The sequence below is a fragment of the Parasteatoda tepidariorum genome, chromosome 5, assembly GCF_982258835.1.
Source record: "Parasteatoda tepidariorum strain Cologne lab strain chromosome 5, Ptep-v5.0, whole genome shotgun sequence".
Lineage (NCBI taxonomy): Eukaryota > Metazoa > Arthropoda > Arachnida > Araneae > Theridiidae > Parasteatoda > Parasteatoda tepidariorum.
In genome coordinates this window covers 77,292,687-77,320,206 of record NC_141759.1, presented here as the reverse complement: position 1 = coordinate 77,320,206, position 27,520 = coordinate 77,292,687, and the positions used below count along the sequence as shown (strand labels likewise).

Sequence of the window (27,520 nt, the reverse complement as noted above, 5' to 3'; positions counted from 1 at the left end):
TGTATTTTATTTAGAAGGCATGTTTAAATACAATTGAATCAAATTTAATAAATCAAAAATATAAACAATCAACGCCCCCCCCCCCAAGCGGGATGCGGTGAAATTATCAAACGTTGACTGGTCCGCGGTGATAAAAAGGTTGGGGAACACTGAGTTAGGGCATATCATCAGGATTAAAATCGCATAAGAACCTATGGCTGAGAATGTAGCTATTCGCTACCAGAAGTGCTTCCCTATTATATACTGTTTCTTTGTTTGCTTCTGAACAAGTCATAATAGGGAGGCTCCCCGAGGGAAGCGTAACAATGAGATTTCAGCAGGGATTAAGCAATTTTTGACGATGTTCCATGACTCTTCTAGAAAATTATCGTATCATTTACTCGCCCCCCATGTAAAATATAACGATTTTAAACTTACGCTTCGACTAAAAATACACTAAAAATGGTCTTCATAAAAATGTGTAGCTTTAGGAAAAAAACTAATTTTTTTATTCGAAATCCTCACACCTAAATTAAGCAAGATCAGGCTTTTGAATAAATGCAACACAAAATTTGTTCCTCTGTGTTATAATCACATCATGCATACACAATTTTATACTTTTATATTATTACAAAATTAACAGAAAAATAAAACTAAATAACATTTTAATAAAACATTTTAGCTACATAGTTGTATCATCCGATGCTTTAACTGCCGAAAAAACATGCCGACAGTAGTATAGTAATACAAAGCAATATAGTTTTGAAATAACAATAAAGTTTTCTGTCTAAGGAATTAGTAGGAAAAAAGGTACCTTTCTTCATTAAAATTAAGTTTTTGAGTCAAAATAAGCATATCAATGTTATACATAATTTAAGCCATGTCACTTTAAAGAATGAACAGGTCAATAGTTCAAAAATTATAAGAATGATCCGTTTTTATAACAATGCATGGTTAATGAACAAAGAATAAAACCAAGACGGAAATCTTAAATTACTACATTCCATAACTAGTTTTCAAAACAATTTCGTACTTTCTTTATTTCAAGATCAAAGGTTAAGCTTAATCCATTCAGCAATATTTTTGTGTCCGTTAGTCACAACAACTTGGAATAAACTGCGGTTCTGTTCATTTCTCGCATTTGAAACTGCCAACTTTTCTTCGGATTGCAGATTTTCTAATTTGGATATCAACTTGATGTCTCCAATGGAAGCACCAATAAAAAGTTCTTCAACAAGTTGTAGAAAATCAGAAATTTCTTCTACTGTGGTGTAATCTTTTGGCGTTTTTCCATCCTTATTTCGTATGTTATAGATGGCACCGTACTTTAGGCAAATCTTTACGATTTCAAAGCTTGCAGCGGCGTGCAATGCAGAATTGCCACCATTCCTTGTTCTTGCATTTACAAATGTAGTCAATTCATCGGAGCTATTTTCTTTTGCATGCATTAGAAGTTTTTCGGCAATTTCAGCGTGCCCTTTGGATGACGCAATGTGCAAAGCTGTGTTTCCCTTTTGGGTTGTCTGCATAACATTACATCCATTCTTTAATGCATCGTTTACTAAAAATAAATGACCTTCACTCGCAGCAAAATGAAGAATGGTTCTCCCTTCGGAATCAATAGTTACGAAGTTGAACATTTCTTTAATAAGCGTCTCGTTTGATGCAGGAACTTGCTTAGTTTTGTCCAAATCATCCGAATTTGACGAATTTTGCAAATTCAACAAATCTACATAATTTTTCATTTTTTCTACCTGCTGATCCAATTGTAATGCTGCTGAATGATTATTATCTCCCATAATCGCTTTTTGTTTTTCAACACTGTCTTTATAAATTTTGATACCCTCTTTGTATTTACCGCTCTTGAATAGGAATTCTCCAACTGTCATTTCCGTATGTAAAGTATCCATGTGCTCTGAACCCAACATTTTTTTCTGAATCTCTAAAACTTCTCTTAACTCTTTAAGAGATTTATCAGTTAAGTTTTGAAGGCATGATAGACGCCTCATGCTAAAAAGCGCCAACAGAGTTTCCGAATGAGATGAAGTTAATACTCTGTTGTTGTACTCATAAACACATTTATAGCATGTCAGAGCTTCGTCATATTTACCCAGGTGAGTTAAAGTATTGCCAAGACAATCTTGAGCTAGTACTGTCAGAGGATTGTCTGGACCAAACATTTGAGTAAACTTTTTAAGTGCAATGTTGTTTTTTTCCAGTGCATCTTGCGGCCGATCTAGTGCACATAATACTTTCGTCATATGGCATAATGTAGTCAAAGTAGGAACGTGATCTAATCCAAAAAGTTTGTTTTGTTCTGAGTAAACATCTTCAAAAATCTTTAAAGATTCTGGAAATCTACCTAAGCTGTGGAAGATTGTTGCAATAAAAAATTGCGTAATCAAGGTACGACCGTCACCAAGGCCAAAAAGTTCCTTCTTTTTTTGGAATATTTTCTCAAAAATATCAAGTGCTTGTTTATATTTTTGTTGTTTATACATTATAAATGCTGACATTTCATCGGATTCCAATGAAATTGGATTATCTAAACCAATATTTTGAGCTGTTTTCTTCTGAAAATCGTTTAAATTGGTTAAAGCTTCATCATAGTTTTCCTTAAGTGTTAACTTGATACATTCATCTCTTGATGTTTGACAGTTTTTGAAGAATATATTGTTTAGATGGCTTAATTTGGGAAAATCATTGTGTATAGCACAAGTTATTAGAGTTTTCCCTTCCTTGTTTTTAGCACACGCTACGGATTTTAATGCATAAGAATTTTTCAAGTTTTCTAGCGTACTTAAAATCTGAATATTGCAATTCAGCACACATTTGAAAGCGTGATCTATTAACTTTAATAGATCAATAACATCATTGCTTGAAGCTAGACCAAGAGGAGTTTTCGTGTCTGCTGTCATTGCATTATATATAGCACCGTTTTCTAGCAGAGTCTTAGCTGCTTCAAGTTTGCCATACTTTGACGCATAATGAAGTGGTGTGGCGTCGTTTTTTCCTCCAGCATTTGGTTTTCCACCATTTTCTAATAAAATTTGAATAATGTTAGCATAACCTTTCCAGGCCGCGTAATGTAAAAGTGTCGCATCTTTTAAATCCTTCGCATTGATGCAAGCTCCTTTTTCAATCAGTGATTTTAAATTTGAAATATTGTTGCATTTGACGGCCAGAAAAAGCTCTTTAATCATTCGTAACGTTTTTTTAATACTTTCATTATCAGTAAGATCCAAGGGCGTATTATGAAAGATGTTGTCAACGCAGTCATACTGTGCACCATTTTCAAGAAGTACTTTGAGTACTTCATCAAAACCAAATTTTGCGGCTAAATGAATTGGTCTTATTCCATCATCTCTAGATTCATTGACATTTATTCCGTTGTCTATTAAATATTTAACAATTTCTGTTTGCCCTGTTTCAGCAGCATAGTGGAGTGGCGTGCTATTTTGATAGCCACGTTCTGTTAAGATTTTTTCATCGATTTGAATAAAATATTTCACAATATTCAAATTTCCGTTTCGAACTGCTGAGTGTATTGGTTTTGAGCCTTCACAATCAGCTGTATTTAAGGTGGCATTATTGCTTATAAGAAATTTTATGATGTCTAGGTTACCACATTCAACAGCTATATGTAAAAAAGTGTATTTTCCGTCTAATTTTTCATTTACGTTTACATTTGTATTCTCGAAAAATATTTTCACTGAGTCGAAATGACCTTGCCATACAGCCAGCTCAATGGGTCTTGGATATTTTGTTGTCACTTTATTGAAATCTGCTCCCCTATCTAACAATATTCTTACGATTTTGGAATGACCTCGTGCAGTTGCTATATGCAAAGGTGTAGTATCATCTTCAAAGACAATGTTCACGTCAGCTCCATGCTTTAACAAAAGAGATACAATATCATCAAAACCACTCTGAATTGCCAAAGGCAAAGAATTGTTAATGTCAGTTAATTTGGAAACTTTCTTTTTGTCTAAAATGTAAGACACCAATCGTTCCATGCCTTTGAGGGTAGCGAGATGAAGTAAAGTTTCACTTTTACCTCGAAACTGTTTCTCGATATCAATTGATTTATTTCGAAGAAGAATTATGCATATATCCTCGTTACCCCGCACTAGAGCTTTAAAGAGTGGGTCACCATCATTTACGTCTGCTTTTTTACTAATTAAAAATCTTGTTAATTCAGCATAATTGTTTTTTGAAGACAAGCATAACACAGTGTCGCTTTTTAATGTTTTGGATTTTAAAGAACATTTCCCACTCGCTATCAGTATATTAACTATCTCAGGATGATTACTGTTAACAGCGTAATGTAAGGGTGTAAATCCTTGTTTGTCTTGGATATCAATGTGGGTCATTAAATCGATTAAATATTGCACGATTTCAATATAACCAGAGCTGCAAGCTAAGTGCAAAGATGTTCTGCCATAAATATCTCTAACTTCAATATCAGATCCTTTTTCTAAAATTTTTTTAAAAACGCCAAGCCTTCTTGATTGAATTAAATTATAATTACTTTCTATACTATTTAATTCGCAATAGTCGTCCAGAAAGACCAGATGTGCAGAATTTAAAGCACAGATATGCAATAAAGTTTGCCCTTCATTATCAACGGAATGAGTATCAGCCGATGCAAGTAGTAGTTTATCCGCTATCTCAAAGTAACTTAGTCTTATGGCAGAACTCAAAGGTGTTAAACCATTTTTATTTGAAGTATTAATTTCAGCTCCACATTCGATTAGCCGACTTACGATATCTGTGGAACCATTTCGTACGCTTAGATGAAGAGGAGTGTTATCATTATCATTCCTTGCATTAATGGGCGCTTTGTTATCAATTAAAATATTAATCAGTTTTAAATTCTTATGTGGTATGGCATACTCAAATAAAGAAGCGTCATTCTTTGCCACATCTTTAATGCTTAAACCGTATTTAATTAGCGTTTTTAATACATTGATATGTCCTTTCTTAATGGCTATATGCAAGGGTAAATGTTGTCGATCTCCTAAAGCGTTTACATCTGCACCATGTATCAATAAAACTTCAACAGTACATGAGTGTCCATTGCTCGCAGCGTAATGAAGAGGGCAGTTATCAAATATATCTTTAGCATTTATGTGTGCTCCTTTTGAAATCAATATTTGAACAGTTTCCGTATGACCAGCGTAAGAAGCTAGATGCAAAGGCGTAACCGATTTGTTTGCTGTGGAGTTAACATCTGCTCCTTTATGAAGAAAATAAATCACCATGTTTGGAAGACCCATATCTGCTGCAACATGTAAGAACGTTAAATTTTCTGAATTTCGGATCGAATTTATATCTTCTATATGAGGAAGAAATAAATCTACAATTTTCACATTGTCATTAATCACAGCTTTAAAAACTGGCGTATGAAATAGTGGCTCCACATCAATTGTACCCATGTGTTGAAGTAAAGTTTTCACAACGTCAAAACAACCATTTTCAGTCGCAATATGAAGAGGTGTTTGATTTTGTTTGCACTTTTGATGAACTGATATTTTTAGTTCCTTAATTATATAATTTACTATGTCTATACGATCCAAAGCTGCAGCGACGTGGAGAATATTTCTATCACAGAAATCTTTAACATTTGGATTTAATCCACGGTTAATTAAGAATTTTACATTATCAATGTTAGATGATCTTGAAGCAAAATGTAAAGCTGTCATCAAGTCGCTGTCTCTTCCATAGATATCAGCTCCTTTTTTTATCCAGTGTATCACATCATTGAAGGAGCCATTAGAAAAAGCACAAAACAGTCCTTCTTGATTTTCAACAATAGATTTTGCATTCGATCGATTCGTTTTGTGTTTGATGGCAAAATTTGCTTTCCGATAGATATCGTGCTTGATAATCTTCACAGCAAATAAAAATATTGACTGAGTTGAATCCATTAAAATATCAACAACAGGATTTCCATGTGCTAAGTAATTCCTTAGATATCTGCCAACTAATAGAGGATCATCTTCGTCAGATATCTGACTAGTTATTAAATAATGATCAGAATCCTCTAAGCTAGCCAAAAGTGATAATAGAAGCATTTCAATTTCTACCTGTATTTTGAAATTATTTTTATACCTAAAAAATGAATCCAGGTCATTTTCAGATAGATTATGCTCGCATACAATTTTCCTTAAAGCTGCTATATCCTTTGACAGGATATCCTGATAACATGTGGTTGAAGACTTTTTTATTTTTCTAATATAATCAATGGTTATTTTTTTAGTTTTGGTAAAGTTCTTTTTGAGTTCTTGCAGGTTTTTAATTTCGTGCTCTTCACTATTAAATATGTAAAAAATTTCAGAAATTATGGAAAAAAATTTAAATGAATCCCTTTCTTCTATTTTATCTTTTACGCTCTTTGCTAACTCATTTAGCAATAATCCCAGTCTGCTCTTGCCTTGCAACATGGTTTTAGGTTTTAGGTATTTTAGTTTTTCTCTGATAAAATTCTTTACTCCAGAAATCAAACTACCACCCATTTGACTCTGAACAATGTGTGCACTATTTAACAATGTCATGGTTAATTTAAATTCATTCCCTGAATTTTTCAAATGACTCTTTTCAAATTTAATGATATCTTCTATTTTTGAGAAGATAATTTCTTCAAAATGTGATTTTTCCTTTATAATTTCACTTAAATCAGATATAAGTTTTTCCAATGTATTCATAATAGCGTTACTTGGTAAAATGTTTGTTAAATCAGGCTTAATAGTTAACAGTCGAATCATACGAAGCAACTCATTGAATTCATTCATGTCTTCACATGCACAAACTCTCTCCAACAAATTTCTGACAGTTATAAAATTTATTTTCTGAAGTGCTAATGTGATTCCGTGGTCTAATTTTTTCACGTCATTCTGAACAAATGTGTAAAATTCAGAGCCATACATTTCTTCAATGTCTTTACAGGTTGTTAAAGGGAAACCATGCGAAAAGGAATCTCGCAAGAATTTTAAAATAGCGTTAGTTTTGTCAGGTATAAACAACATCAATATGTCATTTGTTTCAGAAGACAGTTTAGGTGATTCTAGTGTATTTTTTAAATTCTCTCCCAAAACTTGCAGAGCTCTAACAATTACAGTTTTCCCGTTATTTTCAAGATTGTTTACTTCTGTCATAATGTCGACATATTTTTTAATGATATGGAGAGATTCATGATCACGAATTATCTGATAATTTTGGTAAAATTCATCAAAATGAGGATATTTGGAAAGTATGCAGCTTACCACATCATCACGATTTATTTTTTTAGGAAGCTCTCTCAACACTTTTTTGTCCATATCATTCATTTCTTTGGTTTCATTGGCCAGGCACTCACAGAAATTATTAAGATATTTTGCGAAGTCATTCTCTGTTACAAAGCAGTTGATGTAACTTCCTTGATTACTCAGATAACGGATGAAGGAGATTAAGTGAAATTCCATCTCTTCCCAAGGAATTCTATCATATGTAGATTTCAGTCTTTTTTTGGATAACATTATATTCTGAGCTATTTGTTTCGCTAAGAAAACCATCAGATACTTTGATTCGCTGTTTTTGTACATAGTTTGAACTAAACCACTATACTCCAAAATAAGTGACAAACTTTTTTGGATATCATCATGAGAATAATCAGTTGAGTCTGATGGAATGACTTGCTCAAAGTAGTTGTCTAGCAAAAAGCTTTGTATATACATTTTCATTTCGGTTGATACATCAACATTTTTTAGCATTAACTCATTCATGCTTTTTGACAGGAGAGAACACAGCTCTTGGATGTGTGTAGAAAAATAATCCAATGGCCACTTCTTCATCAAAACTTTTAAAAGTTGTGTATTTCCTGTTCGTACTGCGTAATAAAAGGCATTGTGACCTTCATCATCATTATCCGTAGGCGAAGGAAAAGTTCTACCGTCTTTACTGGAGAGATCTCTCAGAATAAAAGGATTTTCACTCAGCACGTGATTCAGGATTTCCAATCGGTTGTATTTGCAAGCCATTATTATCACATTCGACTTTATAAAAGAATTGTCGTCGTTATCAAAGCAAGACATTAAGTCGGTAAAAATGTTCAAATCACTCAGTAATGCCAAGATTCGACATAATCCTCGAAATAGTACTCCATCATTAGTTTTAATGGAATTTTTTATCGCTTGTAAAGTATTCATGCAAAGATTCTGATTTCCTTTATTGTACTGCTGAAGCTGGTCAATTGTTGCAATTTCTGTTTTCGTTAGCAACTTGAATAACTTTTGTGTTTGTCTATCGAATTCCATCTTTGTTTTATTCATCATGGATGGTTAAACTGTTGGAAAAGAAGAGAATTTTATAGACAAACTTGAAGTTTACGTTTAAAGTCATAACTTGAATGAAAGCTTAAATTAAAGGTTAGGAAATATTTTTGAAGAAAGGGGTTGATAATAGCTTCATAAAGAAATTTAGCTTAGAAATTTGCAAGAAATGGGTCTGACGGAACGATGTGTTTTCTTCATTGCGGTTTGATACATTGCTGAGAAAAATTTAGTTTAGCATAACGAAAGGAATATTAATTAGTTACATTCACCAAAATTATTATCCAGGTCATTATTTTCATTGAAAAATGTTTAAATTCTAATGCATACAAATTTTTACATTGTTTTAACCTGTAATTTTTAATGGCAGAATACTGCATTTGAACAAATTTTGTCGAATATTCTCGGAGTTATAAAAATTCGAAAAAAAATCTGCACTTTTAAATCAATTTCTCAAACAATGTTCAACTAATATCGTTCAAATTTTGGAATTTTTTGGTTCTGGATAAAAAGATAAGTAAAATATGCATTTTTTACAACTCAAATTTTTTTAAAATCTTATTGAATATTAAAAAAAAAAACTAATAAATTAAAACAAATTTTTTCTACGTGGAATTATCATTAAAAAATGAATTACATAATGGTTTTCGTATCCCTTTAAACTTCCTGAGAGGTGGCGATATTATCATTTGAAGTCGGAAGTCAGATATACCGACAAAGTATGTTTTTGAGTTTGATTTCGAAACTTAATAAATAACGCTAATCAATTATTTTATTTAATAACCGTCGTTGAACAGTCGACCCAATTTTTGAATTTGCGACTACTAAAGGTAGCGTTGTAATTTTCTACTCCGTATCTTTGTAATTTTGTACGTAATACAGAAGATAATGAAACTCCTGTATCAAATATTGGGTAAAATATGTCTTTGTGGAGAACTTTTTGATGGAAATCACCCACATTTGCGTTACATGGATATTGAAACCACGAGACCCTCTCCTGGTTAGCCTCAGGGCTAAAGAGAATATAAGGGCTAGCTCACTCTTTTGAAGAAACTCTCGCCACGCCAAATCTCCGCCTGTGTCGTCACGGTGGCGCAACGCTTGAACTGTTACTTCAAGAACGGAGAGTTCGGTCTAACTAGTTCTAATATTGGAGCATTCTTTTTTGTGACATATTCCAAGACATTCGCTGTTTTCTATAATGATTCTCAGTTTCCTTACGTGAATTACAAAAATTTAAAATTATTTACGAAATGCCAGTGTGTGCGATTGAGAAAAAATATAGTTTTCAACGTGTTTCCTAAAGTAAATGAACAACTATGTAAAGAATGGCTTCAACGTTGCAAACTAAATAACCCAGTTTTATATAAAATCTGCATGAATATGCAGTAAGCATTTCTTGAAAGAAGATTATGAAGTTTGCTTGGATTGCCGATTAGAATGTTTTTAAAATTGTCCTAACTCTACCAAGTGCTCTCTAATAAGATAAGATTAATTGGGTGGATTAATTGTTCCATGGATGGAAGTTTGTCAGGAATTTGAGAACATCTTACAGAAAATCAAAAAGCATCATCAAAGAACTTATAAATGAATTAGAGGGACGATTTCCCGCTGTGAATAAAACAGCAATGCGCTTATTTTGTCTTTCAAAACTTTTATAAGAATTCGCAATGTAAATTGAAACCGCCCAGTTACTTCAAAAAGAAAGGACGACGAAAAAATTAAAATATGGATAAAGTCAACGAAAAAAAAATTTAATGAAAAGTATAAATAATTATAATAGTTAAAATTTTCCGAATTTCATAACGTAATTTTTAATGTAGTTATTCTAAATATTTATGATTTTTAAACTATTTTCTTTTAAATTTAAACATCTATAAGCAATTGTAAAATTCCTAATATTATTATGAACCTAAATTATTATTTTGTTACAGTAATTAGCGTTTAAGGTTGTTGTTTCCTAATGATTAAGTATAAACTAATTGCCATTAACAGCATATTTTAAAATCAGGATTCTAAATTTAACCCAACTTTACAAATTATTGTTATCGAACAATATGTAACTAAAAAAGTGTCGATATATGTATTAAACTTTTTTTATAATAAAATAATAATAAAAATAAAAGTTTATAAAAATGAAAGATTAGTATAATAAAAGTTAAAACCGAAAATTTCAAAAAAGTATTTATAGCGTCATTTGCGACAACTAGTAAGATATTTTTATTAGTTTAAAATGGTATTTAACTAAATATTTTGGTCAAGAAAATTTTTTAACTATGTTTTTCAAAGGAAATAATGTGTTAATTGTATAAAGTTTGAAATCTAATTTTAGGAAAAAATCGAACTTATTTTTACAGAGAGAATGATGCAAAGTTTTCATAATATCTTTGCTTGCAATCTCCGAGATCTGTGTACACAGTGACGTCACGAGTAGGGAAATCGTAGCTTCAGTTCTAAGAGAGGAATTAACTAGCCCTTCTATTCTCTTAAGCCTTCGGTTAGCCTAGCAGCAAAGAGACTATAACCCATGATCCATCTACCACTGAGGATATTTTACGCCAGTACTGTGGTTAATGCGAGTCGGGTCAACACCTCCTAGAAAGAACAGGCCTCAGCACGGGTTACCATAAATATCCCTTAGTAGTCCAAACGTAATGACATATTTTGTATTTTGAACCACAGCGCAGCTTAGTACCCCTAACCTAGTGACATCTTTCTTATTTTTCGTCAACTGCGTAGTTAACTTCGTCACATCGGACTACTAAATTGATCCGTGCTCAGGCCTTTCTACTTCTAGGAGGTGTTGGTCGGGTGCGGAATTCGTATAGACAACCATCGCTGTGTTTCAAAACTTGAGACTTTTTCAAAACAAATAATCACAATTATCAGCCTGGTTCATTCTTTTGCGATTTTCTTCTCTGTTTAGTATTCGAGATGCTATTATTTCTTAATTAGTTTTCTGGAAATTTTTTTAGCATTATTCTCCTTGACTTCCATTTTGTAGATTCGTTTTCATGTACAGTCCGCAAAAAAAAAAGATATCATCCTGAATAACTTTCGTTCTAATCATCGGATTTTCACAAACTAAGTATCAATCTTAATGGTTTCTGGGGGTGACCTCAAATATGCTAATGAATTAGTGCTAACTATTAATTAAGTTACGAAATCAGACACAAAAACGTACTTTCTCTGAATAAACATATATTTTTTTTAACATATTTGGAATCTAGACACTTGAATTAGGGACAAAATTTTTGAATTAGACAAAATTTTAAAAAAATTTGGTGGTAAATTTGGTAGCAATAAAGGTTTATATATTTGGCGATAGTCCAGAAAACCGCCAAAAAAAGTCGCCTGCGCAAATGAATATTTTAAGATAACCCATTGACTAATTCAAAAGAGGAATGCTTAATTTTACTAGGTTGCTAAGCAACCAAAATCTGACCGTAAAAAAATTTAAATAAAGTTCTGTGATTGTTTAAGAGGTTTTATTTATTATTAATAGAAGATATCTCGAAGTTTCTAGGCAATAGACAATTTTAAAGCTGATTTCTGTCCAAAAAGCAAAAAAAAAAAATTATTTTTTTAATCCCCTTTGAAAAGAAAATTTGAATCGATTTATAAATTATTTATTACGTTCTGAGTTTTTAGTATTTAAACACATGAACTTTTCATCTGATATTATTTAGATTATGTTGTTTTTGCTATATTTATTCGAGGATTTCATACTAAAATCAAATTAACCTAACTTATTATAGCTATATACAAAATTTTAGGGATTATCATTTTTGCAGGGAAAAAAAGTGCTTGAAAAATAAAATGTAGATTGTATATAGTAATTCTAATGCACATTCACAGAGTTTTCTATAATTTACGATATTTCTTTTTTCTATAACTCAAGGAATTGCTGAATGTTTAGTGGCATTTTAAAAACATTGAAATATATTATGTTTAAGAATAAGATATTGAAATAATATGTTGCATATTGTATGATTAATTGTTCAAAAAATCACTTCATTCTGCTAGATATTTAGGTTACATGGTTTTCTTTGGATAAAGATGATTTGAAAATAGCATCCTCATGTTTCGATACATTCTGAAACTTACGTTCTCAAATTCACCACTAAGTGTCGCACAGCATATTCTTCAATTACGATAAGCTACATTTACCACCAAATACTGCTCCTATGATTATTTTTGTTTCCCTTATGTATATCTGATACTCTCTTTCTAAACAGAGCTTGTAAGATATTTAAGATACTGAAATAGGGGCACAAAAACTTAAAAGATAAAATATTTAATTTCATTAACTGAAAATATCTGGTCACAAAATTTTAATTTTTAAGTTAAATATAATTTTTACAATATTGATGCTCTTACGTTTTTAAAGACCACATGAATCCTGTTAAAATATTAAAATGCATATGTTTACTTTAACGAGTGTAAAATCCTTATCAAAATAATGATCAAGACTCAACTGTAAAACAGTATAATTGACAATAAAAAGTCAACTGGCTTCAAAACATATGAAGAGGGTACTAAAAGTCGACAAGTTTCGAGCGTTCAAATATAATCGCCCATTCTCAAGACTTGTCAGGTTTGAATAACTTGTGACTTTTATTATTCTACGCTCAAAACATGTCTATTTTTACTATTATCTATTATTTTTTTAAATCAATGAAGTTTTTATATTTTCGATTCAGTTTCTTGGAATTATCCATTTAGTTACACAACATATTAAATTATTTCACTCGATATTAAAATAAATTTTACATAAGTTAGAGGCACAGGTTCTTAGATTGAAAAAATTAATAATTCACTGCTTTGTGAAAAAATCAATGCAGTACAATTTTTTTTTGCTGCAAACCTTAACATTTTAATTCAAGGACATAAAAAAATTCCGTTTACAATTGAAATTTCAAAAGTCGAATGTGAAAATGGAATGTCCCCTAGCACCAGGAATCGAAATTAAATAGTTACAAGGACAACTATTTAAAACAAGTTAGCGTTCCTGTCCTACTCGAAGTTGTTTGAAAAGGTATTTTTTATATATCGATTTCAAAGTTTATTCTGCATATATTTTAGGGTATACATTCAGAATATTTCGATCGAGTTTATTTTTACACCTTTATTTGCTTAAAATTATTAAATAATTTGCTTGAAATAAATTATTCAAGCTACATGATTTAATGCATTTATAGTATAATAGTAAACGGGCTTCCATCGCATATCCTTAACCTTAATACCGTTATAAATGGAATAAGCTTAGATAAATAATAAAAGTTAATTTTCAGGGAATAATATGTTTCGATCAAACAGATTTCATTCTGGAAATAGCGAAATTATTGAGTAGATCCCTTGGAGCAATATGAGTCTTTAAAGTAAAGTTCTTTTCAAAATTATAGTCAAGTTTTTTTTAAAGAAAACCTAAATTAAAGTACTGAAAAAATTGATTAGTATATTAATGAGGAAATAATAAACTTAAAAGGGTAAAGAATAAGATTTTTAAAAATGTTAAACTTTAATTAAATAGTTGGTAAAATAGTTCTGCGAAACACTTCCGGAAATTTCTTTTAAGATTAAGACGATATAGGGTAAACCAACAAGTGAAGGAACACACTCCAGTGAAGGAACATTTCATAGATATTTTTAAAAAATACATTTTAATCGTTTTGATTTCGATTGATTGGTAACAGTAGCTTACTACCTAACAATAGGAAGTCATCTAACAATGCACTGAGTTACCTGGACTTAGAGTCTTCTCTGGAAAAAGTTTTGAATTTGTTAGTATCTGTTCAATGCCTTGTTTCTTTGACAAATTATAAGGTCAGGGTTTGTAGTTATCCGTTTAAAGTACAATTAATTGCATATAATAATGTTCTTTTTCTCATTGTGAAAAAGAGAATTCAAAATATGGTTATTGAAGTTACGTTTTATTTATTTTAAGCATCATAACATAAGCAAGTACTGAGATTAGGGGGTGTTTATTAACCGGATTACCAAACGATGAAAAACCAATGAATAAACAAGTGTTCCTTAACTGGGATTTTTTCAAGTTAATGAAAATAAAAGAAAAATTTTAATTTTCTTGTACCTTTAGTCATATTATACATCAAAATTATGTTAAAAATACAAAATTCAACTTCTAACCAGTGAAGGAACAGACATGTTCCTTCACTGGGAATAGATTTCCCAGTGAATGAACAGTATGTGTGAAATAAGATTTTACATGGATAATAAGTAGCTTTGAGGTATAGAGGACATGCAAAATTCAGTTAAATGTTGTATGAATAGTTCCTATAACAATTTCATTTCAAAATGCAAATTTAATTACTAAATTTGTTTAAAGAATTATAATAATAATTTATTTATTATTTATCTTTATAAATGTAGTGATTAGTTATTACATCATACCTTAGACACCTTGATAAACTATGTTTACTGACTAAATAACAAATAAATATAACAATAAAAGCTTGAATCGAAAATTTCTTTGCAGGTTTTTGTGCCAATAATTAGCTAAATTATTATCTTATTGCGGTCCTTAATGTCCAGACGGGAACTGGTAGGAAAAATCCATTTAAAGACAATCATCCAGGTGAAAAATGGGTGAAGTTTTTTTTAAGGTGACTTCCACCGATAACTCAGTGCAATGCGAAGATAATTTCAAAAGGCAAAACTTCCCTTAGAGAATAATATTCGAAATACTGGTTTTAAGAACTTTAGAAGAATCTTTAGGAGGGAAGTAGCCCTGGCACCCTTTTAGAAAGTAATTGCATTTACAATGCGAACGAAACAAGAGTTGAATACTGCCCTTAAACGGGAAAAATCTTTGGCCCAAAAAATTATAAGGATTTATGTTCTAAAGTACCTAGGAAAGAAAAAAGTACCTCCATTGGTAGTTTTTCCTTACTGAAGAATTCTTTGAGATATTACAGAATCAGTCACTACTATATATTTCATTGGAAAAAGCGATTCATGAAATGAAACGATGACCGCAGCAACATTTTACAAATATATTACAGATGTTTCTACCCATGGCTAATTAAAAATGTTATCAAATTCCTTATTTTGCTTCTTCTGGATAGATATAAGTCTCATATCAATTTGAAACTGTGCAAGTTTTGTTCATCAAAACAAATTTTCTGGTTTAGTACCTAATTCATGGAACTCTCCCGTTAGATCTTGAAAACAAAAGAATTGTAAAACATATGCCGGGAAAATTTTACATCCATTTTTAAATAAGATTTTAAGGCATCAACTGATGAAGTTAAAATGCTTTTATTAAATGCGATATTTTTCCATTCGATGTAGAAAACGTTTACTTTAACAAATGCATGTGAGACAGACACCAAGAGTTAATGAGCAAGACAGCTTATTAACAAAACACATACTTCGAGAGTAACGATGCTCTATTTCTTCAGAAGCTTGAGAAGGAAATCTCACAAGTTATGCTGCAAATTTTTAAAGGAACATTGACAGAAAAATTTAATCTCCCAAATATCCAATAGCCTGTGCTTTTCTCAATATTGAAGAATTTATTTCAAAAAGAAAATTTGGTTAATCAAATTTTGGCACTGAAGCTGATACAACTAACATTGATAATGAAAGTATCTTGAAAACTGATTTTGAGATAAGTCCTCTTGAGGCATTGTTAGTTGCAAAAAAATTGGTTCCATAAGTAAATGGTAAGTACTGCTGAAGATTCACTAGATATAAGTCAATGGGAGACGGATTTTACTCAAACTTCGAAACTCCTTTTTCTCATTTATTATCCAATGAGGAATTCTAGAAATGGTACTGGAAAAATCAAAAGAAATTTCGAAGATACATTTACATTGGCCAAAAATTTGGAAAAAAGAGGAAGGTTAAATCAAAAGAAAAAGAAATAAATTACTTTTTTGCATTAACTTCAGAAAAAGAACGAAAATTTAAAGAGATTGAAAGAGCTGGAAAAAAAAGTTAAAGCAGAAAGTATGACGAAGAGAAGAAAAATACTTAAAAAGATTTTAAAAAAAGTTTAAAAAATATAGGGAAAAGAGTAAACAAAAAAGTGATCTAATTATAATAATAATAAAAACATCACCGGATTACACAATGATAAACGCTCATAATTTAGAACGGACTACTAAACTGTGAGAAAAAAAAATAAAAAACATTTTTTTAAATTATGTATTTAAACATATTTTACTTTCCATTCCATGCCTGAAAAAAGTAACATTTTCCACGTTAACTGTGGTTATATGTTGTAATTCCAAGAAAAATCTTGTTTTTAGGCATTTGTGTGGCCTATGGATTCCTAACGAGCATCAAACATTCTCAAAATTAAGTGTTCATTCACTGGAAAATTTAGTGTTTATTCACTGGTAAGAATTGTTCCTTCACTTGGTTATCTTACTACTTATTATTTAAGCCACCAAAAGCTTAAAACAATATTATGTAAGTTATCTAATTTTTTTTTACATAATTTGCATTTAATAACAAATACGTCGACACTATCATTTAGCTAAAATTACAAATTTTGAGATTTTTATGATTTTTTTTAAGGGCAAGCTAAGCTTAAGTGTTCATTCACTGGTTAGTTTACCCTATAAGATGTTGAGAAATTTGCGATGTTGTGAGAAATGCTTAAAAATGTTGACTACGCATTTTTATTGATATTTATAAAATATATATTCAAGAAATTGATAAATATTTCATTCCAAATTTATTCATACGTATGTATATTATTGCAATTGTATCAGTTATTGAGTAAAAAAAACTGAAAAAAATAAAAAGTAATCACATTAAAGAAGCACAATCTGTTGTATAATCATATTCTATCAGAAGCATGCTTTTATAAAACTTGACATTCGTTGAATAAAATGTTTTTTATTCAATAAAATGTTTTATTCAAATTTCTTTACTAAATTGCAAATCGATTTTTAGAAGACTAGAAAAGAAACATTGTATTTTATAGTTTAAAAAAAATAAAAATAAAAAGATTAGCAAACGATTATTAGCAAAAAAAATATGAATGAAATTTTACGCGACGCGCGCGAAGTCAAGTTCTCGCAAGTTTATCACATTTTAATATTAATCGCCCCATTTAATCATTTCTTTATTGTCGCCAAATTAATTTTTTTAAATAATTAATTTTAATTTTTCTCAGCTTCTAATAAATAAAAACAGTTGAAACTTCAGATTTTTCAATTGAAAAATATGTAGATTAATATGGTATAAAAAAATTCATACCTTATAATTCAAAATTTTTTCATTTTCAATTTAATTAAATAATAAAAAATAATTAATTATTATTAAAAATTATTTTTTTCATGAAATTATCTTTGGGTGAGTGATTTTTATGACTGGGTGAAATTTTCTTTGAATTGCTTTATCAGTTTTAAAAATATGACTAAAAACGTAAAAAGTGAAATTAACATTAAGGGGTACGAACTTTGGATCGCTCTCCTGACCAAACTATGGGGACCATATTTCCCAGATTGCGGCTACCCCCTATATTTTGAAGATTAAGAATCCAAATATGTAAAAAAAATTACATGTTTGTTCAGAGAAAGTACGTTTTTGTGTCTGATTTCGTAACTTAATTAATAGTTAGCACTAATTAATTAGCATATTTGAGGCCACCCCTAGGAACCATTAAGATTGACTTTTAGTTCGTGAAAATCCGATCATTAGAACGAAAGTTATTCAGGGTGATATCTTTTTTTTTTTTTGCGGACTGTACTAATCCTTTCCCTGCACTTGCGAGCACTTTTGTGTCATTTATTTCATTCAAAACTTTTTGTGCGGCCATCTACTGGAAACAAATGTAATAATTATGCCTATGAGTGTCAATTTGCCCAATCATTGAGAAATTGTTTTCTTAGTGGTAGCATTATATATATTTAAACATATGTATCGTAATTTAAAGTAAATTCTTAAACAATACTTCTAATAGAAAACAGGATTTTATGAATGGTCGTTATAGAGGCAAGGTCATGTGATGCGAGGTCGCATTAAAGAGCTACGGTTGTTTTCAAAAGATATGCGTAAATTTTTGCTCTGACTACAATCAAGCCTTAAAGTCTGACTAAAAATAGAAAAACCTAACAGTAGATCCACTTCAATTATAGTTGATTTTCAGGAGAAATATATAAGTCTTTAATATTATTAATTATAAACTATTCTTCATTGTAAACACTTCTCACCTCTATTTCAATACACTTCAATTTGTGGCATACATGGTATTTTGCGTTTTCAAGTCGTAAGAGAAAACTGTAGATATCATATTTAATATTACCATACCCTCAATTGTTGCCTCAGTTTAAATACAGTTCAATTTGTTGCCTTCTAAACACTTTAATTTGTTACCTAATGAAGACTTTAGTTTGTTGCCTACTGGCCATTTTAATTTATTGCCAACTTGCTACGTGCCGTTTCAAGTTGTAAGAGAAACTGTGAACATCATATCGAACATTTCATGCCCTCACTTCTCACATCTATTTCAATACACTTCATTTTGTTGCTTTCTGAACACTTTAATTTGTTCCCTATTGAAGACTTCAGTTTGTTGCGCACTGGACATTTTTATTTATTGTCTGCCTACATGCTACGTGCATTTTCAAGTCGTAAGAGAAATCGTGGATATCATACTGAACATTTCCATAGCCTCAGTTGTTGGGTCAATTTTAATTTGGTGCCTTCAGAACACTTTATTTTGTTGCCTAATGAAGACCTCATTTGTAGCTCACTGAGCATTCAAGTTGCAAGAATCGTTCGCAAGTCGTAGGAGGAAACTGTGGATATCATAGTCAATACTTCTATATCTTTAATTGTTGGCTCAATTTCAATGCACTTCAATTACTTGTGTACTAAACACTTCAATTTGTTGCATACTTGTTATTTTGTGTTTTCAAGTCGTAAGAGAAAACTTTGAGCTCCATGTTTAACATTTCAATACCCTCATTTGTTACATCAATTTCGCAACACTTCAATTTGTAGTTCTGTTTGAATTTGTTGTTGTGAAGTGAATATTTCCTTAATCTATGGAAATTCTGTAGTCGTTGGAGAGTTTTCATTTCCTAACCTTTAAGGCCAAGCCTGCATGATTGTGCGGTCAGATATATTAACCCAATATGGGCATAGTACTATTATGTTCATTTTTAAGCAAGTTTACACTGAATAAAAATTTTCATCTCTAAAATCTAACATTTTAATTTTACAAATAACTATTACAAACCTAAAATTACATCTTAAATTTAATAATGTAATATAGTGCTCATGGATTATGTTCTATTTCTTAGATTATTATTAATAACATAATGCCTTTCCAAACACTTTTTACGTTTTCTACTATTTATGCAAGCAGAAATAGGGTTTAGCACAACTTTTTAGCATTGTTTTCTAGATCGTTACTTCCGATTACGTTCATTTTTTATAATTTTCCTTTCCTTTTCCTATAGGTACTTTTTCTTATAGATTCTTTTTTCTATGATGTTTTGCTAAGAAACAAATATTTTTTTCTTTCTTTATACATGCTTTTTTAATAAAGAGTGCCAAAACACTATAGAGTGCCAATTTTTTTGTAATTTGATTAACATCCTAGGATGAATGCATCACCGTTAATCACTTAACGTTTGAACTATTTTTCTCTTTTTTATCAAGAAAAAAAAATTCCATTACTTCAGGTATACTTCAAAGAAATAACAGGTTATTCTAAAAAGTGGTCTTTTTTTAATTGCTTTTTGATTGTTGTATCACTTTGTATTTAAACTAAAGCTTTTTACATACCACTGTAAAACTTGTTTAACCAAAGATAATTCTAAGGAAAAAAAAATTTCCAAGATAAATTACTTTTTAGGTATAATACATTTTAATATAATTACTAAGCTATAAAATAAACGATTTAAATGAAATCAACCTCATAGTTTCGAAATTATAAAATTTTAAAGAAAGGTAAGTGTTTTAAAATTTTCATTTAACATGGGTTATTCGATTGATACCTGTTAAATTTAGGATTTGACATTTAGAAATTATATAGTTTATGTTCAAATAAAAGATATGTGTTTCTCGGAATTCAAAATTTCTTTTTCTCGAACATATTAAGTTACTAATGTACAAGCAGTAGAAAAAAGCACAAATAAACTGTATAAATGGACAGACTACAGTTTCTGCTTCGCTAAACAAAAACCTTCTCCGATGCCGGAACAAGTAAAGAGATAAACACGTGCAAAATAGTTCAACCAATCAGGACAGAGGAACAAGTGTGAAGAAGAAAATAAAAAGAAGAGTGATAAGTAACAGGTATGAGGCTTTTTGACTGGAACCTCAGAGGGAAAAATTTTAAATTAGCAAAGATTGACAAATTTTGGGAAAGGATGGAAGGCTAGAAAGATCTTTAACTAAATTATCAGAATTTTTCAAAATACGGAGTGATTCCCAAAAATCAAGTTCGGTAGAAAATTATAAAATAATATATAAATTAAAAAATAATATATTAATAAAAAAATATTAGTATGGAACTATCTTTATATAAACGATTTCTATAATTTTGTGCAAAAATATAATTATTCTCTAAAGTCGCTCCTGAGATATGTATGAATACTCAAAAACTGGAATTGGCATAAAGAGGATCAAACTTTCGACCCCTTTCCTGACTAAAGTATTAGAACTATATTTTCCACAGATTTATATTTTTCATCGGCCTTCTGAGCCCAAGTCTGCAGGTTCGATCCCCGGCCCAGGCACCGAATTTTCGGGATGCAGAAAATCCTCAGCGGCCATGTCGTATGATTATGCGACATGTAAAAGATCCCTGGAGTGCCTTATTGACTCTTGGCATTTCCGGCAAAATTGAATTCCTAGTGCTCTTTAGCATCAAAATATAGTCTCGGTGCTGCCATCTAGTGTGGCAGAAACTAGACTCCTCTAGTTTCTTCCAAATTAACATGGCCAACGGTATCTCACGGTGGTGGTCCTGAAAGAGTGGATACCACTTCTGGAGAACGCACTAGGTCTGCTCATCGGGAAGACTGATTGTGCAGCTCATTGGAAATAAAAGAATATTTGTGTGTAAATACATTTTTATAGACTAAAAATGGTCCAAAGTTATGTCGAAATCGTAAAAACTGAAATTAACATAAAGATGTCCAGTCTTCCGACAGTCTTTATGAATAAACTTCTGGTACCATATTTCCCATAGTCTTATAATTGTGTGAAAAAATATCTTGATTCGCTAAAGTCGCCCTAGAGATATGAATAAATACGCAGATACTAGAATTAACGTCAAGAGGTTCAGTCTTTCCTGAATAAATTATTGGAACTATATTTTCCAGCTTTATAATTGTGTGCAATTTGCTGAAATCGGTTCAAAAATATTTTGAAATACCTGAAAACTGAAATAACTTTAGAAGGTTCTTTCTTTTGACAGCTCTCCTGTCCAATATACTGGGAGCATATTTTCTGGATTGTGACTGACCTCTATGTTTTGAAGGTCAAAAAATTAAAGCCGATAACAAAATGCTTGTTTCAAGAAAGTTTGCTTTTATGTCCGCACTAACTGATTAGTGGAATTAAGTTATGCCTGTCTTAATATTAAGATTGAGTCCTAGAATATCAGTTGACTAGATAAAAAATTATTGAGGTGTTCTGATTTTTATTTTGCGCACTTATTAACCCATAATTTCAGCCACGGATTTGCCCGAAATGGATTTGCACATGAAAAGAAATTTTTAGTAAATAATTTTAGGCACGGATTTGCCCGAAATGGATCTGCACATGGAAAAATTATATAAATTAACAATGAAAATTTTCAGTGAATAATTTTAGCCACGGATTTGCGGGAAATGGATTTTCACATGGAAAAATTATATAAATTAACAAAGAATTTTTTTTACTAAGTAATTTTGGCCACGGATTTGCCCGAAATGGATTTGCATATGGAAATATTATGTAAATTAATAAAGAAAATTTTTAGTAAATACATCTACAATACTATACAATAGTATCCTTTGTTTTTATCAAATTTTGAAAGAGTTTATTTATTTGTTTCTTGGAAAAATAAATATTACTACATATTCTTTTAATTCTATTCATTTCCTTAAAAGAGGAATACCGCAAGGACCTAATTATTCATCTTTCTTAGCTAACTTATTTTTGCATTATTATGAAAAAATTATACTCTTAGTATTAAATTTGATTTTAGATATATTGATGATTTAACTATCTTTAATTTTCAAGATTGTACAATTCTATTAAATGATATTTACCCCGAAGAATTAATCTTACATCGTAATCATAATAATAATATTAATTTCAATTTTTTGGATTTGGGTATTATAAAAGAAGAAAATATCTGCTTTGTTGATTTATACGATAAAAGAAATGATTTTAATTTTAATATAAACGAACTAATTAGTTCGAATTCCAATGTTTCTAGGAACATATATTTAAATACCACTTTTAATGAATGAATAGAATTAAAAGAATGTGAAGTAATATTTATTTATCTAAAAACCAAATAGATAAATTCTTTCAAAATTTGATAAAAAAACAATGGATACCCAACTAAAGTAATAAAATTCTATATAAAATCATTGAGTAAATCGTATATTGTTGTAGATATATTTACTAAAAATTTTCATTATTAATTTATATAATTTTTCCATGTGCAAGTCCATTCCGAGCAAATCCGTGGCTAAAATTATGTGCAAAACAGGCAATTATATATATATACATACATATATATATATATATGTATATATATATATATATATATATATATATATATATATATATATATATATATATATATATATATATATATATATATAATATATATATATATATATATATATATATATATATATATATATATATATATATATATATATATATATATATATATATATATATATATATATATATATATATATATATATATATATATATATATATATATATATATATATATATATATATATATATATATATATATATATATATATATATATATATACACAACAAAACAAATAAATACAAAACAACATGAAGAAAATTAAGAAAAACAATAAGTTTCATTTATTGCGCATAAGCTGCAAATAAACAGAACTCATTAGATAAGTTCAAAATGAAGATAAAACTAAGGAAAACAGACGTATAAAAAAAGGGGGGGAGAAAAATAATAATAAAAAAAGTAACAAATAACTAGGAGAAATTTTTTTTTTAAAAATCCGGAAAGTAAAAGATATAATCTTTTCATCAGCCCACACGATTATATCCGCAAAAAAGAGTGCTTTCTGATATTGTATCAATATAGCCAAAGCAAAATATATTAATACAATAGTGTGAGGAGCACTCAAAAAAATTTTTCACAAAAATTACAACAAATAAAATAAAACACAATAGGTAAAAGTATAGCACGTAAAAACAGATAAAAGGAAAAAACAGAATAAAACATAATCTATAAAGCGAGTAATGAATTCAAATGTACTTACATGAACGGGAAATTTTTCAAGAATGATTTAAAAAAGATTTTCGTAACAAGATTGCCAGATTGCGAAATATGAAAACAAAAGAGCAAATTGAGCGTAACTAGAGGAGTTTTGTTTTAAAGTGCCGTTCTTACTGCATTGCTGAAGTGCGTTTGATTTGTTAGTGACCAAGGATGGGCCCGAAACGGATGTGCGCAAGGTAATATTTTACTGGAAAATTTATAGAAGTTGACCATGAATAATTTAAGAAAATAAATATTTATTTAAGAAAAAAAGAGAAAAGAGAAACATGAATTGCCTGTTTTGCACATAATTTTAGCCATGGATTTGCCCGAGATGGATTTGCACATGGAAAAATTATATAAATTAACAAAGAAAAAAATTTTTAGTAAATAACTTTAGCCACGTTTTTGTCCGAAATGGATTTGCGAATGGAAAAATTTTATAAATTTAATAAAGAAATTTTTCAGTAAATAATTTTATCCACGGATTTGCCCGAAATGGATTTGCACATGGAAAAATCATATAAATTAACAAAGAAAAAAATTTTAGTAGATAATTTTAGCCACGGATTTGCCCGAAATGGATTTGCACATGGAAAAATTTTATAAATTAATAAAGAAATTTTTAGTAAATAATTTTAGCCGCGGATTGGCCGGAAATGGATTTGCACATGGAAAAATTGTATAAATTAACAAAGTAATTTTTTCAGTAAAGGAATTTTTTAGTAAATAATTTTGACCACGGATTTGCCCGAAATGGATTTGCACATTGTAAAATTATACAACTTAACAAAGAAATTATTTAGTAAATAATTTTGGCAAAGGATTTACCCGAAATGGATTTGCACGCGGGAAAATTATATCAATAAACAAAGAAAATTTTTGGTAAATATATCCACAAAAATATACGATTAATTCAATGATCTCATATAGAATTTTATTACTATAGTTGGGTATCCATTGTTTTTTATTAAATTTTGAAAGTGTTTATCGATTTGTTTCTTGGATAAATAAATATTTCTATATATTCTTTTAATTCTATTCATTTCATTAAATATATGGTATTTAAATATATTTAATGTTTTTATTAAATAAATTTAAATATATTTACCATTAAATATATGGTATGTGGTATTTAAATATATGCTCTTAGAAACATTGGAATTCCAAGTAATTAGTTTATTTAAATTTAAATTAAAATCATTTTTTTTATCGTATAAATCAACAAAGCAGATATTTTCATCTTTTCTAATACCCAAATCCAAAAAATTTAAATTAATATATATATATATATATATATATATATATATATATATATATATATATATATATATATATATATATATATATATATATATATATATATATATATATATATATATATATATATATATATGATAATAAGCGTCTGGGGTAAGGCAGATTGCTAAAAATCATTATTATATAATATATTTGCTAATCAGAAAATTATCACACTTCATTCTAGCAATCAAGTCTGAAGATGAAAAAAATGTCAAAATTCTACCTGTTAGAAAGAAATGGTAACAGACAGTTGTGGTCTCCTATGCAATCTACAAACTTTGATACGCATATTCGATTTGAGAGAATTTTTCTTTGATCATTTCAGCATTTTTCCTTTTTCTACATCAGGCTATTTAATAAATTAACAGATATAAATTTAGTACATAAGTGGCATTTTTTGATAAAATGTGAAAAAAGAAACTAAAAAATGTCATATTTAAATATCCTTTATTTACCTTCCTTTAAACTTTTTTAGAACGTTGAAAGATATGTTATTTTAATTTCATGTTGCAAAAAATGTGCTTTTATGAAAAGGGTAAATGAAGTATTTTCCTATATACTCACCATTATTTAAGTTAAAAACTTAGTACCTCTTGATTACTGATTCAAATACTCAATATTATTCAACTAGCATGTCACCAAAGCATGTCACATATTCTGTTTCTCCAATATAAAAACCAGCTAATAGCAGCCAATTTTTATAATTTTTACAAAAAATAAAAAAAATAAACTAAATGAAAACTAACTCTCATGAAATGTTGATGCTGAGCATTGGTGGCGAAAAGCAATGCTAATCACATAAAGATTTATCTTCAAACACTTTATTTATTCCAAAAATTTAGATATTCTTGGTCCGATTATAAACAGTGAGTTCATTTTGAAATATCATGGCAAATTAGTAAAGTATGAGGTGTCAGTCGCAAATTACGAATGAATTCTCCTAAAAAACTACAAAATATTACTCAAACGATGGCTATGCTTCTCAATGATTCGAACCGTTCCAACGAACGCAATTGGCACAAATTAGTTTAACGTACAACCATGTGATCTTCGTGCATTTATTTGTTTGCTTAATTCATATGTAATCATGCTTAAAACTATCTCTATAAAAAAATTATTATCCAATTGTTTAACTAAGAAGAACACATTTTCAATTTACTTTCAAATTTAAAATGCAACGAAAAATTTAGAAAAGTTGGCGATTAAAATGCTCAAAAATATTTTGGAACTTTTATTTAAATGTTTAAAGTATAGTTCCAGTCAAACGACTTAAATTTACCTAATTTTTGCGAGCACAAAAAATGAAAACAAATAGTATTGCTGTAATTAAATTTTAGTAAAATAATATAATAAACAATTAATCTCACCTCATGTAATAGTAGTTGTTACAGTCATGAACAAACCCTATCGCTTTCTGTGAGAATTGAATAAAATAATTCCTTTTAAAGAGTTTTCGTGGAAGTGATAGCTTCTACTGATAAATAACCTTTCCTTTGCAGATAATAAGCGAATAAAGCGTTGATAAAAAAATATCAATATGCATGTCATATCTTTTTGCTGTGTATATGACAATTATAAATCAGACTTAAATAATGATTTTTCCCCTTCTAAGGGAATTGCTCAGTACAACAAATTTACATTGCTGTTTGTACTCTGAAAAAGAGAAAAAAATTGGTAATAGAGTCAGTTTATACACCATTCGGATTTTTTTTCTAAAATTATGGTAAAATAACTAGCAGAAGTCTGTCCATACGGATAACAATAAAATTTACCGTTAAAAAAATTTTACCTTTATGGTTTGGAAGCCGTTTACAGCTAGTGTGGTTATCCGACCATGAATGCCAAACTATGCACGTTTTTCTAACCATTCACAATTAGCATGGTTTCAAAACGGTTAAAAAGAAATGTAATGGAGCATAGTAGAAGCTTTGCTTTTTGTTAGGTTATAGGCAATGCAGAGTGCAGGACACTAGAAACTCCTGAAGCGCTGAAGGGAATGGAGTTGGAAATGTTGATGTGTCAATGATGGGACTCGGGCCCCAGTTCTGTCTGTCATGAGACTGGAAAATTTGCCCTCTCGATTATAATATGCACACAGTTTCAAGCAGCTAAGTTATTTCATTAGATGGGCTCAGTTGGGGCGGTAAAATTCTGGTTGTTTAACCTTATTAGGTGAAAGCAGTTAATAAACGGTTTTCTCACAATTGACAGTGTCATTACCTTCTTTTTTATGGTTATTTGGCAATTTAGTTTGAATATGGTGAAATAAAAATTAAATAAATTGTTATTTGACCAACCACTTTTTCCGAAAAATTTCTAGCAATGTAGCAACCTTATTTTCTGGAGAAGTAAAATATCTGGACTACCAAGACTTATTACAAGTATAACATACAAAGACGACTGTTATATACACTGAGTGGCCAAATTATTATGACCACCCCTTCAGTACGGCGCA

The 27,520-nt window shown here is 29.7% G+C and overlaps 1 protein-coding gene across 1 annotated transcript in view; it reads right to left on the bottom strand.

Annotated features, from left to right (window-relative positions):
- LOC107440006 (uncharacterized) overlaps positions 1-26,498 on the bottom strand; it is a 41,796-nt gene extending 15,298 nt beyond the window's left edge. The window contains exons 1-3 of the mRNA XM_043052028.3: positions 26,433-26,498; positions 25,289-25,414; positions 1,031-8,302 (exon numbers count right to left, since the gene is read on the bottom strand). Coding sequence (XP_042907962.3) covers positions 1,031-8,291 — 7,261 coding nt within the window. The 5' untranslated portion in view covers positions 8,292-8,302; positions 25,289-25,414; positions 26,433-26,498. The remainder of the gene's footprint in view (positions 1-1,030; positions 8,303-25,288; positions 25,415-26,432) is intronic.
- Between the last annotated feature and the right edge of the window lie 1,022 nt (positions 26,499-27,520).